This window comes from Vicia villosa, linkage group LG3 (assembly GCF_029867415.1).
Source record: "Vicia villosa cultivar HV-30 ecotype Madison, WI linkage group LG3, Vvil1.0, whole genome shotgun sequence".
NCBI lineage: Eukaryota > Viridiplantae > Streptophyta > Magnoliopsida > Fabales > Fabaceae > Vicia > Vicia villosa.
This window is the reverse complement of record NC_081182.1, coordinates 51,578,984-51,594,602: the sequence shown is the minus strand read 5'-3', so window position 1 is coordinate 51,594,602 and position 15,619 is coordinate 51,578,984. Positions and strand designations below refer to the sequence as shown.

General features: G+C 31.6%; 1 protein-coding gene across 1 annotated transcript; it reads left to right on the top strand.

Annotated features, from left to right (window-relative positions):
* The first annotated feature begins 10,652 nt into the window (after positions 1-10,652).
* Positions 10,653-14,197, top strand: LOC131655702 (protein kinase STUNTED-like). Its single transcript, XM_058925526.1, has 9 exons — positions 10,653-11,048; positions 11,127-11,224; positions 11,297-11,549; positions 11,648-12,349; positions 12,438-12,850; positions 12,946-13,025; positions 13,107-13,254; positions 13,340-13,489; positions 13,605-14,197. Exons 1-9 carry the CDS (start codon positions 10,892-10,894, stop codon positions 13,848-13,850), a joined length of 2,247 nt encoding a protein of 748 aa, XP_058781509.1. The 5' UTR covers positions 10,653-10,891; the 3' UTR covers positions 13,851-14,197.
* Positions 14,198-15,619: the final 1,422 nt, after the last annotated feature.

The window sequence follows — 15,619 nt, the reverse complement described above, 5'->3', positions numbered from 1 at the left end:
TCAATACTGTAATGTGGAAGACTGTATGAAAAGGGACCATGGTCCATGTCTTGATTTGAGTGAAAATTATAAGTAAAAATAGACCTTTGTTTTTGGAGATATTTTCTTCAAGATTTTTTTTTCCATTAAATATCCTTTTGGGAAAAAGATCAGTTTTCAAGATAAATGCTAGAAAATTAAACAACTAATCGATTCATTTTTCTTTAAGTAATAAAGTCAGAAAAAATTATACAAATGTATTTGTATCGAGCATGACAGACTGTTTTCCAGCAGACTCTCCCTAGAGATGTTTTAGACCAGTGACCCATCATTCTTTGGTATTGCAATTAGTTGCGGAGTCTGAAATCTTTTCGATTTAATAATCATGATTCACCCATCTTCGGTTACTTGAAGTGGTCCTCAATAGTTGGTCTAGCTCTCTGTCTTCTGGATAGAAAATTTGTGTCCTTAAAGAAAAACTTAAAGCTCTTAAAAGGGACTTGAAAGCTTGGAACCATCATGTGTTTGGTAATATTAATTCCCACATTGAGTCTCTTAGGGAGTTGGCGAGTACTATTGATTTGAGAGTTGAGCAGGGTGTTATCTTTGTGGAGGAGTTGGAGTCGAGGAGTAAGGCTTCCTTAAATCTTTGGTCTCTCCTCCGGATCAAAGATTCACAACTTTTTCAGAGGTCTAGAGCTAAGTAGCTCAAAGAGGGTGATGCCAACACGAATTTTTTTCCATACATGTGTTAAGAGTAGGGATGATTGGGTTGAAGAGGTCTTTGAGATCCATTAGATTGTAGTTTATCATTTTTCTACTCACTTTAGAGAACCCTACAATGAACGTCTCCGGTTAGATGAGGTTTCCTTCAATTCTCTCTCTCAAAAGAGGATAATGCAAGTCTTACTACGCCTTTCCTTTTAATTGAGATCGATCGAGCAGTTGCTTTTCGTGATGGGAATAAGAGCCCTAACCCTGATGGTTTTAATTTTTCATTCTTTAAGAGGTTTAGCCCTTATTGAGAGAGGATATAGGAATGATGATTGATCAGTTCCATCAGTTTGCTACACATTCCCATATTCAGTTAGGAGACTTTAGACCCATTTCTTTGGTTGGGTCTCTAGGTTCTATGGTGTTATGGATAAGATTATTGATCCGCTGTCGCGCACGAATAAAAAACGAGTATTTTTAAAAACGGCAGTTTAGCGGCAACGACAACTCGAATATCGTTCTCACAAGGATTCTTGTTGATTATCAACCAATGGTAAGTCGATTTAGGGAGGTTTGGTTTAGGATCTATTTAATAATAATATATTGAAAAAGTGATTAAAATAAATGATTATGTAAATAAGCTAAAACGACAATTCTACTGATTCAGTTACCGACTTATCACTGGTTTAATAAACTTCAATCCCCTAAGCGGATTCTATTCCCCTACCGATTACAACACCAACTAACAAGCGAAATTGACATTATAAGGTTTCATTCCTATTTTCCGAATAAAGCAAACAGATTAAACACAATCACGAATTAAGCAAACATGATTCTAACATACACACTTTAACAATTAAGCAACGATAAAGTATGACAAAAGTCAAGGAACATAAATCAATCGGTATGAATAAATAATATTCTATATAACTCGAATTAAGCAAATAAGACATATAGATTAATATCGAAAGGGAAAAGAAATTGAATTAAAGATTAAAAACCTCAAAGTATTGGAAACCGTAACCAGCAGAAAAATATTTTGTGAAAAGTAAAAAGTGACAGAATTAACAGTACGGCCAGACCTAGGTACTAGAGAGAACCAAACGGTTTACAGCCCAACTGGGTCAAATACATAACCCAGGCCCAATACAAATGACCCAAAACAAAAATAACTAATGCTGCAGCTTCAAACGAATTTCTGGAAAATATGCGCTCCGAATCTGACTTTGACTCCAACAAAATAGTTGTAGCTCTTTCTCTTAGCATTCCAGCGATTATTAGAACGCGTCAATTGGATTCTCATAGCTCCAGTTATGATCATTTTAGTACAGACTGCTAATGCTAAAAATTAAGTGCGAAAATCAAATAATAATAAAAATAAACTGAAATACAAAAACATGATAAAATAGAAAAATAAACAAACCAAACCATAGAAATTTCTAAGTACAAACATAAAGGAACGTGCATCAAAATTCATTGATCAATCATCTTATCTAACTATACTTCCTTCTTTAAAGGTAGACTCTTAGTGGACGGGGTAGTAGTTGTGAATGATCTTGTGGATCTTGTTAAGAAAATTAAGAATTCTTGTCTCATCTTTAAAGTTGATTTTGAGAAAGCTTATTACTCTATTATCTGGTCTTTTCTTAACTATATGTTCTCTAGATTTGGGTTTAATGATAAGTGCAGGAGTTGGTTTAGGGCTTGTGTGTTTTCTGAAAAATCTTACGGTCTTGATTAATGGTTGCATGACCTAAGAGATTAGTATCCAAAGGGGGTTTAAGCAATGAAATCCCCTAGCCCCCTTCCTTTTTATCTTGGTAGCTAAATGCCTGAGTGGTCCAATTTCTAAGGCTGTAGAGATACACCTTTTATCAGGTGTTAGAATCGTATCCTCGAACTTGATGGTCTCCCATCTTCAGTATGCAGACGACACGATTATCCTGGTGGATGCTATTATAGATAATATTTGGACCATCAAGGCTATTCTCTATGGAACTATATGTAAGTCTCCATGGTTGGGAGATTGGCCCTCGTTAACTATGTTCTTAATGTCATTCCTATATGTTTTCTTATCTTTTATGAAGATGTTTGTTAAGGCTTGACAAAACAAAGTGAAGATTCATATGAGCTTTCTTTGGAGAGGAGTGAAAAGGGAGTATAAGATCGCTTGGGTGAAATGGGTGGATTTTTGCAAGCCTAAAAAGTTAGGAGGCATTGACATTCATGACCTTCGGTTGGTTAACTTGGCCCTTTTGGGTAAGTGGAGGTGGCACATGCCTTCGGGGGATTATGGCATTTGGTGTGATATTCTCACAGCAAGATATGGAGTTTCCTCTATGACTTCAATCATGGGTGGAATAGTTGATTGCCTCATATCGGCCTCACCTTGGTGGAGAGGGGTTTCCATTTTAGGATCTAAAGCCGATGACACTTCTGACTGGTTCAAGGATGGGTTATTCTTTAAAATTGGTTCTAGTCTCCTTACCTCTTTCTGGAAGGACATTTAGGTTGCGAATACTCCCATTCGCCTTAGATTTCCTATACTTTTTATGATTTTTGACCAAGCCTAAATATGTAGGGAAGGTTGACAGATGGGAGGGGGAGTTGGATCTAGGACCTCAAATGGAGGAGACCTTTTCTCTTTGAATATGATTTGGATCTTTTTATCGATCTACAGTCTGTGATTAGGGGCTTTACTCTTTTTTTTGGTATTATGCTTATATTGAGAGATTCACATATGTGCTTAATGAGTTTATAGTGTATCAAATTGAACTAATGATTTCCCCAAACTATAAACTAACTGTATTGTAAAATCGTTCAATTCCATAAGACATGTTATCGAATGATTTTTAATCACACACAATATTTTACCATCAAAGTCTTCAAACTTAATCCACACTAACACAATGTTACATTTCCAATTCTAACAAAACCTACAACTTATGCAATAAATCGCTACTAATAGATACACTTATCAACATGAAATTCTAAAAAACAAATAGAAACAACCTAATCATACAATCAACTACGAACTTAAATGAGAGAGAGAGAGAGAGAGAAGTGAGTACACTAGGATTTATAATGGTTTGGCATGTTCATCCTCGCTTTGTGCTTAATCCAATCTACAATGGTTTCTCATTGAAAGTTTGTTAGTCTTCCAATATGATTTACAACAATATTATAAGAGTCGTACAATCATTTAGGCCAACAAGTAAATACTGAAAAATAAATTTCTCCTTTTTTGGATCTTGACTTGTACACAGCTCCATGAACTGAACTCTATGCAAAATCTTTACTCGAGATCGTTTCTTGAATCTTCCAGCCCCAACAACATGCTCCTAAGTCTTTGTCTACGATAATTTCCATACAATTCTGTCGGTATCTTGAGCGTTGGTATTGAGAAGAACTCCTACCATGTCTATAGACTTCCACACAGTAATACCAAGGTCAACTTGGAGAGAAGAACCTCTTTCTTTTTCACTGGAATTGTCAAAACCAGTCACAACACCACACAATATTGCAAGCCTTTGAAAATCTTACACAAATCTTCAAAGAAACGTTAAAACCAAAACTAATTTTCTTAATCAATCATGAATATTCAAAGATGAGATTTAGATCCATGCAAAAATTGAAAAAGAATGAGATAGAAGATGAAAGAAATTGTTCGCAAGTGTTCAAGAAAGATTCAAAACTATTTTGAAAATGAATGAAAAAGTGGTTTATGGTTTTTAAAATCATCAATGAAAGAATGTGCTTTTTAACATTAACAACATTATCAAAGGTTTTAGAGAGAAAAATATCTATAGGTGTTGGAGATGAAGCACACAAAATAGTGAAAAAATAACTTTGATTCAAGTCAAGAGCATTTGGTGATTTGAGTCAAGTAGAAAAAGTAATGTGGGACAATACATGCAGTTAAAGAGAGACCCATTCAAATGTGATTTGAGTATAGAGTGAATCATGATTTGACTCACATAGCCTATAATTCAAGTCATGGTCTGTCATGATTCGACTCAAACTTGGTAGAGACTGAAGAAGGATTTGTGATTTGACTAATGTACAAACTGTTATTCGACTGACAGAGTGCATGATTCGAATCAATGGTAAGTTGTGATTCGACTCATAAGCTTACACAAAGCCATGATTCTTCTCTGCCTTGTTTGAGATTCTACTTTTTTTAGGACTTGAATCAATCCTAATTATGATTTTTGTTCCAAACACTCGACTAATTAACTTGAAGCATAATGTTCATACTCAAATACAAACAATTTGAATTATGCATGCTAAAACACATATCCAAAACTCGATCCTTAAAGATGCGCAATTGAAAAGAAGTCTCAAATATAAAACTAAATTCAAAGTTAAGCTTAAGAAACAAACAACAAAACCACATAGAAGTCTCCCCCTTAATGTATCAGAGACATGCAACTTCAGTGTCCCCCTTTTCACATCAAGAATCATGAGTTTTCTCACTCTTCTCACCCCCTCTTGTATATGGAGTCACATGTTCAACAAATTCTACAAGGTTATAATCAATTGTCTCATTTGGCCATCTCACATTCTCTACACAATGCCCCCTATCTCCCAAACTGATTCATGGGTGTTAGGTTCTACAACATTTCTATTCTCATCTAGCTTCCTAATAATCGTCATTCCCAAAGAAAAGATAAATAAAAGGAGAAGGTTCAATACCTGAGCATGTAATTTGACGATGATGATAAGGCTGAACTTGAAGAAAAACTCCTTAGGGAAATGCAGAATGTGAGTGAAGAAGGAAGTAGAAGAATATTGAGTTCCGTCTATTTATAAGGCAAGATAACTATGTCGAGTAGGCCATTATTACCAAGAAGTAGATTTACGCCTACTAGTGGGCAATAAAGTATCCACGACCCATATTTCATACATGAAATTAATCAACATTTTATATCATTCATATCTTCCCAAGGCAACATCATCATTACAAAGCATTAAATGTTTCATGTGCCCCTGCCTGCGGGACTCGCCCTCATATTCTTGCCTAAGGGACTCGCCTATCATAGTCACGTCCAGAAAGGGTTTTTCGTCTCCATTGTCTAAAATCACTACATCTTTCCTTAGTCTCATGTTTGACAGACTATGGACGGGGATTATTAGGTTAAGCCCTGTAAGAGAACAATCTATGATTAAGTTTGCTCCCAAAATATCATAAGAGACTGCAAGAAGGGTAAGGGTTGCCTCACGTAGTGAGCACATGAACCACTTGGCCCAGGGCATGGGTCGCTTGTCTCACTAGCGCGTGGATCCATCTGATGATACATGAAGATATGTCATGTCATGTTGTAATAGTAAAAATTGTCATTATCACAACTTCAGTGAGAAAATTTTTTTCTCCCATAAAAGAGGAAAGACCAAATCTTCCTATCTCCATGTTCCATCCAAGCAATTGAGATTGAAATTGATTCTTCACTCACAACTTGGCTCATAAATCGTGGTTAAAAATATTCGAACCCCTACAATTATGGAGGACTTCACTTTTCACATATTCGATACCCTAAAGCCCTTAGATTCTATCCTACGCAAGTAGAGGTGGAAAACGGACATGCCCGACCCGTTTAGACCCGCCTTACAAAAGTCCGAAAAAATTGGGACGAAACAGAGCAGACATAGTTGAGAGTGCGGTCTAAAATCTTGGGTCGTCTTGCAAAAAAGTGAGGGAGGAGCGTATCTGCTGACACTACACTTTTTATGTCTAAAAATACATAAAAAAATATTACTGTATATGTCAGTAAAAAATGGGGTGGATTAGGACTGACACGTTAACGTGTGCAGGCATAATCCATTGTTCCACCCCACACAAAATCTTTTTGTCCATATAAGTTGACATGTTTTTGATACAAGATCTTTGTTCTAAAAAATACAAAAAAATCAAATTAATCTCAATATTTAAAGACTTGTTCCAAAATAAACATCAAAAATAAAAAATAAAAAGCCCTTCAACTTGACTTACTATTTAAATCTATAAGTAGTAAGATAATACTTTAAATAAGTAGAGTATACACAATAATGAAATAATATGAGAATTTGTCCGTGATGAAACTAAGCACGGGGATATTTGCGGTGATATTTATTAGTGAATGATTTTGAGTTGAAGAATAGTGGTGGATTGATTGATGACTCATTTGAATGTGATTGATATTTATATATGGTAGAGACCCACACGATGTGATTTTCATACTCATACTCCACTTTTATTACAAAAAAAATGCCCATCACGTGCATTAAAGCTTCCTAACTAAGATTAACCCTCAGAGAATTCAGTTAATTTGACCCATTAAACTTGTTCATGTCTTAATTATTTAAGTAAATAAATCAACATTCTTTTTAATATTCTTTATTCCAAATGGTATAAATTCTCCTTCTTATATATATATATATATATATATATATATATATATATATATATATATATATATATATATATATATATATATATATATATATATATATATATATATATATATATATATATATATATATATATATATATATATATATATATATATGCGCTAAGAAAGTAACATATGTATAAGTATACATCCATTAGTAATATCTTGATATTAATATTTATGCAGTGTTTTAAAAATCGGATCAGTCGGTCGGACCGGTTCAACCGAAAACCGGCTAGATAATCAGTTTGGTTCAATTACTGGATCAGATATGTCATTGAACCGGTGTGAACCGGTCAAAGCCGATATAAACCGCTAAAATCGGTGGTTTTCATGAACCGGTGGTTTAATTGCATTTTAACAAAAAAAAAATTTAAAAAATTTAAACGACGTCATTTTGATTATTTTAATGAAAAATAAAAAAAATAAAAGAAATAAAAAATAAAAGAAATAAAAATAAAAGAATAATAATAAAGATGTTGCAGATGGAAGACTTTGTTGCATATGGTTTTGATATTGAAGAAAATCCTAACATTTAAACAATTTTTCTTCTTAAATTTTCTTTGCAGTTCTACTTTATAATTTTTTACTATTTTATTATGTATGATATCTATGTTTAAAATTTGAATTTAAATTATGAACTTGTAAATTTCTTTATAAATTTCTTTATGATATGATATTTTCAAAAAATTCAAGTGCTAGTTATATTTTATAGAGACTAAATCATCCGGTTTGACATATTTTATTCCTATATAATTTTGTTATAATAATCGGTCTATTGAACTGAGTTATCCGGTTTAATCCGATTCAGTCATGCAGTTCGACCAGTGACCCAATGGTTCGACCAATAAACCAGTAACCTAATACCCTCACCGATTTGATGTCCAGTCCGGCTTTTAAAACACTGATAGAAGTTATTTTTATACATGCCTTTCGTCCTCCCCTTCCCTTTCCGTAAACTTTAAAAATAATAATTTAACTTTATATTTATAAAAAGTATTTGACTTATTCTGAAAGATTTTTTTTTACTAAACTTACTCAAAAATAATTTTTTTTATTTATAATTATTATAAGAAAAACAAATAATTAAATAAAATAAAAAAAAAACCAAAATGATTGGAGATACAAAACATAATCCATCATATAGTTAATAAAAGTTATAGATAGATAGGTTCAATTTATCCCAAAAAAACATTTAAAAACACAAAAAGAAATTGAATTCTATCGAGTATCATAAAAAAAAAAATTGAATTTATTTTTCTAAGTGTGAGATATTTTAATTATAAATTTTTTATAATATATAAAATTTTCTTCAATTTTACTAAAAGAAATAGTATATTTATTTGATTGTTTTAGCGTTTGTTTTGGGAGTAGACGGAAGGGAGGAGATATTTATAAATATATGTGTTTGGTTCATTTTTTATAAGAGAAGCGAGGAGAGCAAAATTCGTCCTAGACTCACTTTTTGCTCCCCTCCAAATTAGAGGGATTTGGAGGGTAGAGAAGATTTATTAATCATAATTTTATTATTTTTCTTATTTTATCCTCAATTATTTATTTAATTCCAAGACTGTCTTTATTGAATTATTAATGACTAAATTTTTTCTCTGTGTTATTTCATGTTTCATTTTTCTTCTATTGTGCTGTTGTTTTTTTTTTGCCTTGTTGTTCTCAAGTGATTATTTTTCTTTTTTATTTTGTTGAATTTACCTTTTTAATATTATTATTTTTTATAATAATATCATACTTATATAAGTTTTTATTTATAATATATAATAGTAGTAAAGTTTTTTTATTATACTATTACTAATAATAAAATATGCAAATATAGTATAGTTATGTTATAAATAAATATTTTAAGTGTCATATTATTTGTCCAATTCTGTTAACATTCTAATATTATTTTATCTATTTTTAATTATAGAAATTGTTTTATTAGATTAGATGAATCATCAAGATTAGATAATGATTTGATTTGCGTTTGAAGATATATAGTTCAACTAATATGTGCTGTTGTTTACTCTTATAGTATGATTTATGAGTGAACAAGTTTTTATTTTTTTATTTGGTAAAATTTATAACAATATACAAATATATTATATTTATGTTATAAATAAAGATTTTAAGTATAATATTATTTGTCCAATTTTGTTAACATTCTAATATTATTTTATCTATTTTTAATTATAGAAATTGTTTTATTGGGTTAGATGAATTATTAAGATCAGATAATGATTTGATTTGCGTTGAAAATATATAGTTCATCTAATGTGTGCTGTCGTTTACTATTATAATATGGTTTATGAGTGAACTGGTTTTTATTTTTTTATTTGGTGAAATTTACTCAATACTATTGTTATTTAGAATTATTTTTACCAAGCACAAATAATAATATTTTTAAGGCCAGAAAGGTAAATTAATTTTAAAATCCCTCTACTGAACAAAATTACAAAACATACATGTTATTAAAAATCCCTCTCATCCCCTTCTTTGAACCAAATGTACATTTAGTTAAATTCCTCCACCTCCTTCCCCCTTCCATTCCCCTCCCATCTATTAAATTTCCTCCCCTCTCATTCCTCCTGTTGAGCCAAACAAACCCTTAAAGAAATAGTATATTTATCATTTCATTTTAAGATAAAATTTGGATATAATTCTTTAGATGTGATTTTTACTATTCTTCAATGAAAATATGATAAATATACTTAAATATAATTCCTTATAAATGACTTGCCATTTGATAAAAAAACTTCAATCATATTTTCCGGTCACATGTAAGGTTGTGTCTTCAACACAGAATTTTGTTATCATTTCATCTTCCTAGCTTTTAGATCCTAATATTCACATGTTAATTAGTTTTTGTTTTTAGTCTGCAAATCAAATTCAATTGTTGTTAAACATCGGCTTGACTAATAGAATGAATAATAATGATTAACATGACATAACTTAAGACTATTAGGAGATCAATATAATTGTTTTTGATGTTAACGGTTCAAAATAAACCCTAAAATTAAGTTCAATATTGAAAAAAATAATTAACCAACAATATACGGATGTATTCAAAGCATCCGTAGATGGGATACATCAACACAAAAAAGTACAACAGGATGTTAACACAACACAATGAAAAAACCATGCAAAATAAAGCATGATATTATTAAAATGAGAATGACACATCAAGTTTTCTTCTTACACAAATATAATAGTTGCAAATAGTAATTATTTTATGTATACACGAAACATTCTATCATCTGAAAACCCAAGCAAAATTCCCCACCCACCCATAATTTATATACAGTTGACCACCCCTAACACATTTTGAATCTATTGAAATGCTAAGTTATACCTATCATATTTTAAATTTTATTAAAAAAAATGATTAAAAAAAATCATAATAATATGTCTATTTTAAAAATACAGATAAATAAAAAAGTGGGGTCCAGTAGTCAAAATTGAAAAAAAGCATGAAACGTTGTTAGAATGTTGTTAAAAAAGTCACATGTTTAATGATGTTTTTAACCGAAAAGTTAGTGTATAAGCGTGTCACTCTTCTTTCTTCCACCTATTCTACTTCTTGTGCCGTTCTCTTCTGTCGGATTCTACCTTCAAACTCTAATTTTCCAACAACTGTTAAATCCAAACCAAACCAAACCTTATTTTCCGACACTAACCTCTCTCTCTCTGTGTGTCATATAGGACTAACAAACAACCTCGTATAATCCAAAACAACATCGTACTCTTACTCTGATCGTCATCATCTGACCAAAAATATGCAAAAAATATCTCATGACGGCGGCTCCGGTCGCCGGACGGTTGTTGTCGGAGTCAAAATGGATTCTCCGAGTAAAGAGCTTCTCACTTGGGCTTTAGTTAAGGTTGCTCAACCCGGTGATCTTGTTGTTGCTCTGCATGTTCTTGGCACCCATGGTGAGAAATGATTTCAAGTTTTGATTTTTTACTTTTTGTGATGAATTGAAGATTGATTTGTGAAATGGGTTTGTGTAGAAATTATGAATGGAGATGGAAAATCGTCGTTGCTTTCTCTTGTTAAAGCGTTTGACTCTGTTCTTAATGTTTATGAAGGGTTCTGTAATTTGAAGCAGGTTCGGTTCAATTTCTTCTCATCTACTTTTATGTAGGTTCAAGATTTTGATTTTCGTTTTTTGATTTTGTAGGTGGATCTTAAGCTGAAGATTTGCCGTGGTTCATCGGTGAAGAAAATTTTGGTGCGAGAAGCGAATGTTTATTGTGCTACTCATGTTATTGTTGGGAGTGTTCATGGCTTCCATAGAATAAGAACTTCTAGCTCTGTGGCTAAGTACTGTGCTGGAAAGATAGCTCATGATTGTTGTGTTCTTGCTGTTAATAATGGGAAAGTTGTGTTCAAGCGCGGTAGATTGGAAGAATCAAGTGTTGTTGATGTACAAGGTTTTGGACTTTTTTTTTTCTTGATTTGGTTTTGTGTGGATTTTGTTTATGATTCATGAATTTTGTTTGATTTTCAGTGATTGGTTTTGTTTTGATAGGGTTTGATTGTCATCGTGAGGATGGTCTGCTTGGTTCGATTCGTTCGACACTTGGTAGTGATAAGAAAGTATCGAATGATAATAATGTTAAGGGAATCAAACGGGTTTCGGATCATAGTTTAGGTAAGATTTTACTTGATTCTACAGAGAAAGTAAGAGATCGAAGTTGTTTGATTTGCGGTGCGATGGAAGAGACTTCTTGCCATCTATGTGGAGAAGAGCCTTTGAGAGAATCTAAAGGCTCTTCTTCTCGTGATGGTGAGAAAGAGAATTCTTTGGCAATAGTACCTGTAGTGACAATTGATGTAGGACAACAGCCGGAATTGAAACCGGGTTGGCCGCTACTTCACCGGAAGATTTTATCAGAAAGAGGATTACCTGTTACACCGTTCAAGCGCAACCAGATCTCTGTCGTCCAGTGGGCAATGAGCTTGCCGAATAGAAATGTATCAAATGGTGGCGTTGATCATGATAAACAACTTAGCATTTGTGAACAAGGTTGGGATCAATCGACGGCATTAAATAGTGAATGTGTCGCTCTTGTTCCGGTAGATTCGGTAATAGGGAAAACATATTCATTGCCTGAAAGCACTTTAAAAATCATTCCTAAAGAATTGGAGGGCCTTCCTGAGAAATACTCATCAACTTGTAGATTGTTCGAGTACCAAGAACTTGTATCCGCGACATCAAATTTTTCGCGTGGTTTGTTTCCTAGTAATACTTTGATTGCGTTTTCAATTTTAACAAAGCCGTTTTATTTTTAACAAGATTATTACAAATACGATTTCAGAAAACTTGATCGGTAAAGGAGGAAGTAGTTTGGTTTATCGAGGCTGCCTTCGCGATGGCAAGGAACTTGCTGTCAAGATCTTAAAACCTTCTTATGATGTTCTGAAAGAGTTTCTTTTGGAAATCGAAATCATTACTACATTGCATCATAAAAACATTATTACACTCCTTGGATTCTGCTTTGAGAATGGAAAGCTTCTTCTTGTCTACGATTTCTTATCAAGAGGAAGCCTCGAAGAGAACATTCACGGTACTAAGAAAAACCCTCGCGAGTTCGGTTGGGCACAGAGATATAAGGTTGCTGCAGGTGTTGCGGAGGCTTTAGATTATCTGCATTGTAAAGATGATCATCCTGTGATCCATCGGGATGTCAAATCCTCTAATGTATTACTATCCGAAGATTTTGAACCGCGGGTATTTATGTTTTGATCGATAAAGTTTTAATATTTTGGAATGTTTGTTGTACTAATCAATGCTCACACCATTCCGCTTTGATTCTTTTTTTTCAGTTATCTGATTTTGGATTGGCTACGTGGGCGTCAACCTCGTCATCATATATAACGTGCACGGATGTTGCTGGAACCTTCGGGTTAGTACTATCAAACACATCAAAATCTTTCAATCCGTTTTTAGAACGATCCTGAGTTATGTGCTGCACTCGTTTATACAGTTATATGGCTCCTGAATACTTCATGTACGGCAAAGTAAGCGATAAGATCGATGTCTATGCATTCGGAGTCGTGCTTCTTGAGCTTCTTTCAGGGAGAAAGCCCATAAGTGTCGATTATCCAAAAGGTCAACAAAGTCTTGTTATGTGGGTACGTATCCGTGATTGTGCACTTTTTTTTCCTAATCATCATGAATACATCACGGGAAAAATAATCGAAAAAAACGTTTTTGCAGGCTACTCCACTTCTAAGTGATGGAAAGGTGTCACAATTGTTAGATCCTAGTTTGGGTGATAAGTATGATCATGAGGAGATGGAAAGAATGGTTTTAGCAGCCACTCTTTGCATCAAACGTGCTCCAAAAGCTAGGCCTCAAATGAGCATTGTAAGTGGTCCACTACCATATTTTCGGGCCATTCGAGCACTAAGAAAAGTATTCTCATTCTCTCCACTAGTTCTTTGTCTGTTTCAAAGCTCATGTATTCTATACTTGACAACAGGTATCAAAGCTCCTTCGAGGCGACGATGATGCAGTCAAGTGGGCAAAGTTAGAAGTCAATGCTTTGGAAGCGCGCGAAAAGCTCGAAGACGAAGAATGTCCACCTAGTAATCTACTAAAGTCACATATTAATCTTGCACTACTTGATGTGGAAGATGACTCACTCTCCATGTCTAGTGTTGAGCAAAGTGTGTCATTAGAGGAATACTTGAGAGGAAGATGGAGTAGAGCATCAAGTTTTGATTGAGAAAATTAAGCACAAAAATGTTGTGTTCTTTTATACTTTTCATTATAATAACTTGTACATAAAGTTTTTTCTTTGCATTTTCCATAAGCTTTGCCATCATTCAAAGTTTAGAGGGGGTTTAGGATGAGAGAGGTTGTGAGTGTGTACCCTCCTCCTTACCATAATAATGAGAAAACTAAGCCTCATTAATTAGTTGGGCTAGTTCTCTTTTTCTTTATACTTCAAATGTTGTCCATTTTTTTTTTTGGCTCATTGAGTTTTTTGTATAGGATGAATAAGTTGTATTTTAGAGCATTAAGATCATTGCTCTTATTTCTAATCATAATAGCATTATAGAAATTTTGTTACTTGGATTCTTTCATCTATCTGTAATTTGACTTCGTGCAGGTATTTTCTTTTGTTAAAATCATAGTGCTATGTATTACTTTAACATATTAGGTTTTTTTTTTTTTACAAAAACATATTTATATTATATTTTGTGAAATATAAAATCACTTTTTAAATAAATTTTGAACTTTTTAAAAAAAATGATTATTTATAAATATTAACAATTTATTTAGGTTAATATCAATAACGTGTTTAAATTAATACATAAATATAAATAAATTTTGTCGTAAAAAATTGAACTCTAAACCATTAGTTTAAATTTATTTAACGCAAATATGCATCTTAAATATTTATTATTATTATTAATTAAAAGTTTACATTTAACATAATATTATTTAAACAAATATGTGAGTTTTTAAAAAAAATTGTAATGAAATATTTTAAAAAGTCAAAATAAATATTTAAAAGTGATTTTAAAAGTAAAAAAAGTAAGTGATGCTATTTTAGTTTATATGTAATAGGTAAACTATTATTTTTAAAAGGATTGATTCAAAGAAAAAAGGATTGATTCAAATATGCCATTTTGAGAAGGCGTCTAAAAGTTTTTCTATACAAATTATATACGTATTCTCTAAGAAAAAGTGATATGGTTTTATAGTTTTTTATATTCAACTTTTAATTCAGTATTAAGAATTTAGCCTTATATATAATACTAAAATATAAATATTATAAAATAATCACTAGTTATTGGAGTCTTGCTTAATAACTAATTAATACCATAAGAGAAATTTACTTTTAAATTAATTGAATAATTAATATATTTATATAGACATGATATATTAATTATTCAAATAATTTAAAAAATAAATTTCTTTTATAATATAAGATGGAGGAAATATAACATTAAAATAAAATATAACATAATTAGTTATATTCTTAAATAAATTTAGACATAATATAATTATTAAATAAAATTGAAAATTATATCCAATATTATAAGATGGAATGCGAAGTGATTACACATTGTAAATGAACGACTTTTAAAAATAGCAAATCAAAAAGTTAAAATAATTTTGAAATATTTGCAAATACTTATGGATATCCTGTATACTATTATTTTAATAAAAAATTGAGAAAAAATTATAGTTAACTAAAAAAAACTATTCTCTTTTTAAAAATATATAAAAGTAGTTTCAAATTTAGCACAAAATAATAATAATAATAATAATAATAATAATAATAATAATAATAAATCACATTATTTCATCTTTTATCACATAATTATATTATATTCAACAAAATAATAATATTAATAATAATAATTTTAAATTCAACAAAATAATATTTGAGTAATTTTGATAATTATTAACGGATACAAATACTCACAAGTATGCGTATCATCAAATATTCATCCGACTTGTGAACTAACAAATAATAAAATA

Excerpts from the sequence above, each read along its gene's own strand:
- LOC131655702 (XM_058925526.1), top strand. The coding sequence starts at position 10,892 with ATGCAAAAAATATCTCATGACGGCGGCTCCGGTCGCCGGACGGTTGTT. Across the intron at positions 11,225-11,296 it reads GGTTCTGTAATTTGAAGCAG|GTGGATCTTAAGCTGAAGAT; the intron begins GTTCGGTTCAAT and ends TTGATTTTGTAG. Across the intron at positions 11,550-11,647 it reads AAGTGTTGTTGATGTACAAG|GGTTTGATTGTCATCGTGAG; the intron begins GTTTTGGACTTT and ends TTGTTTTGATAG.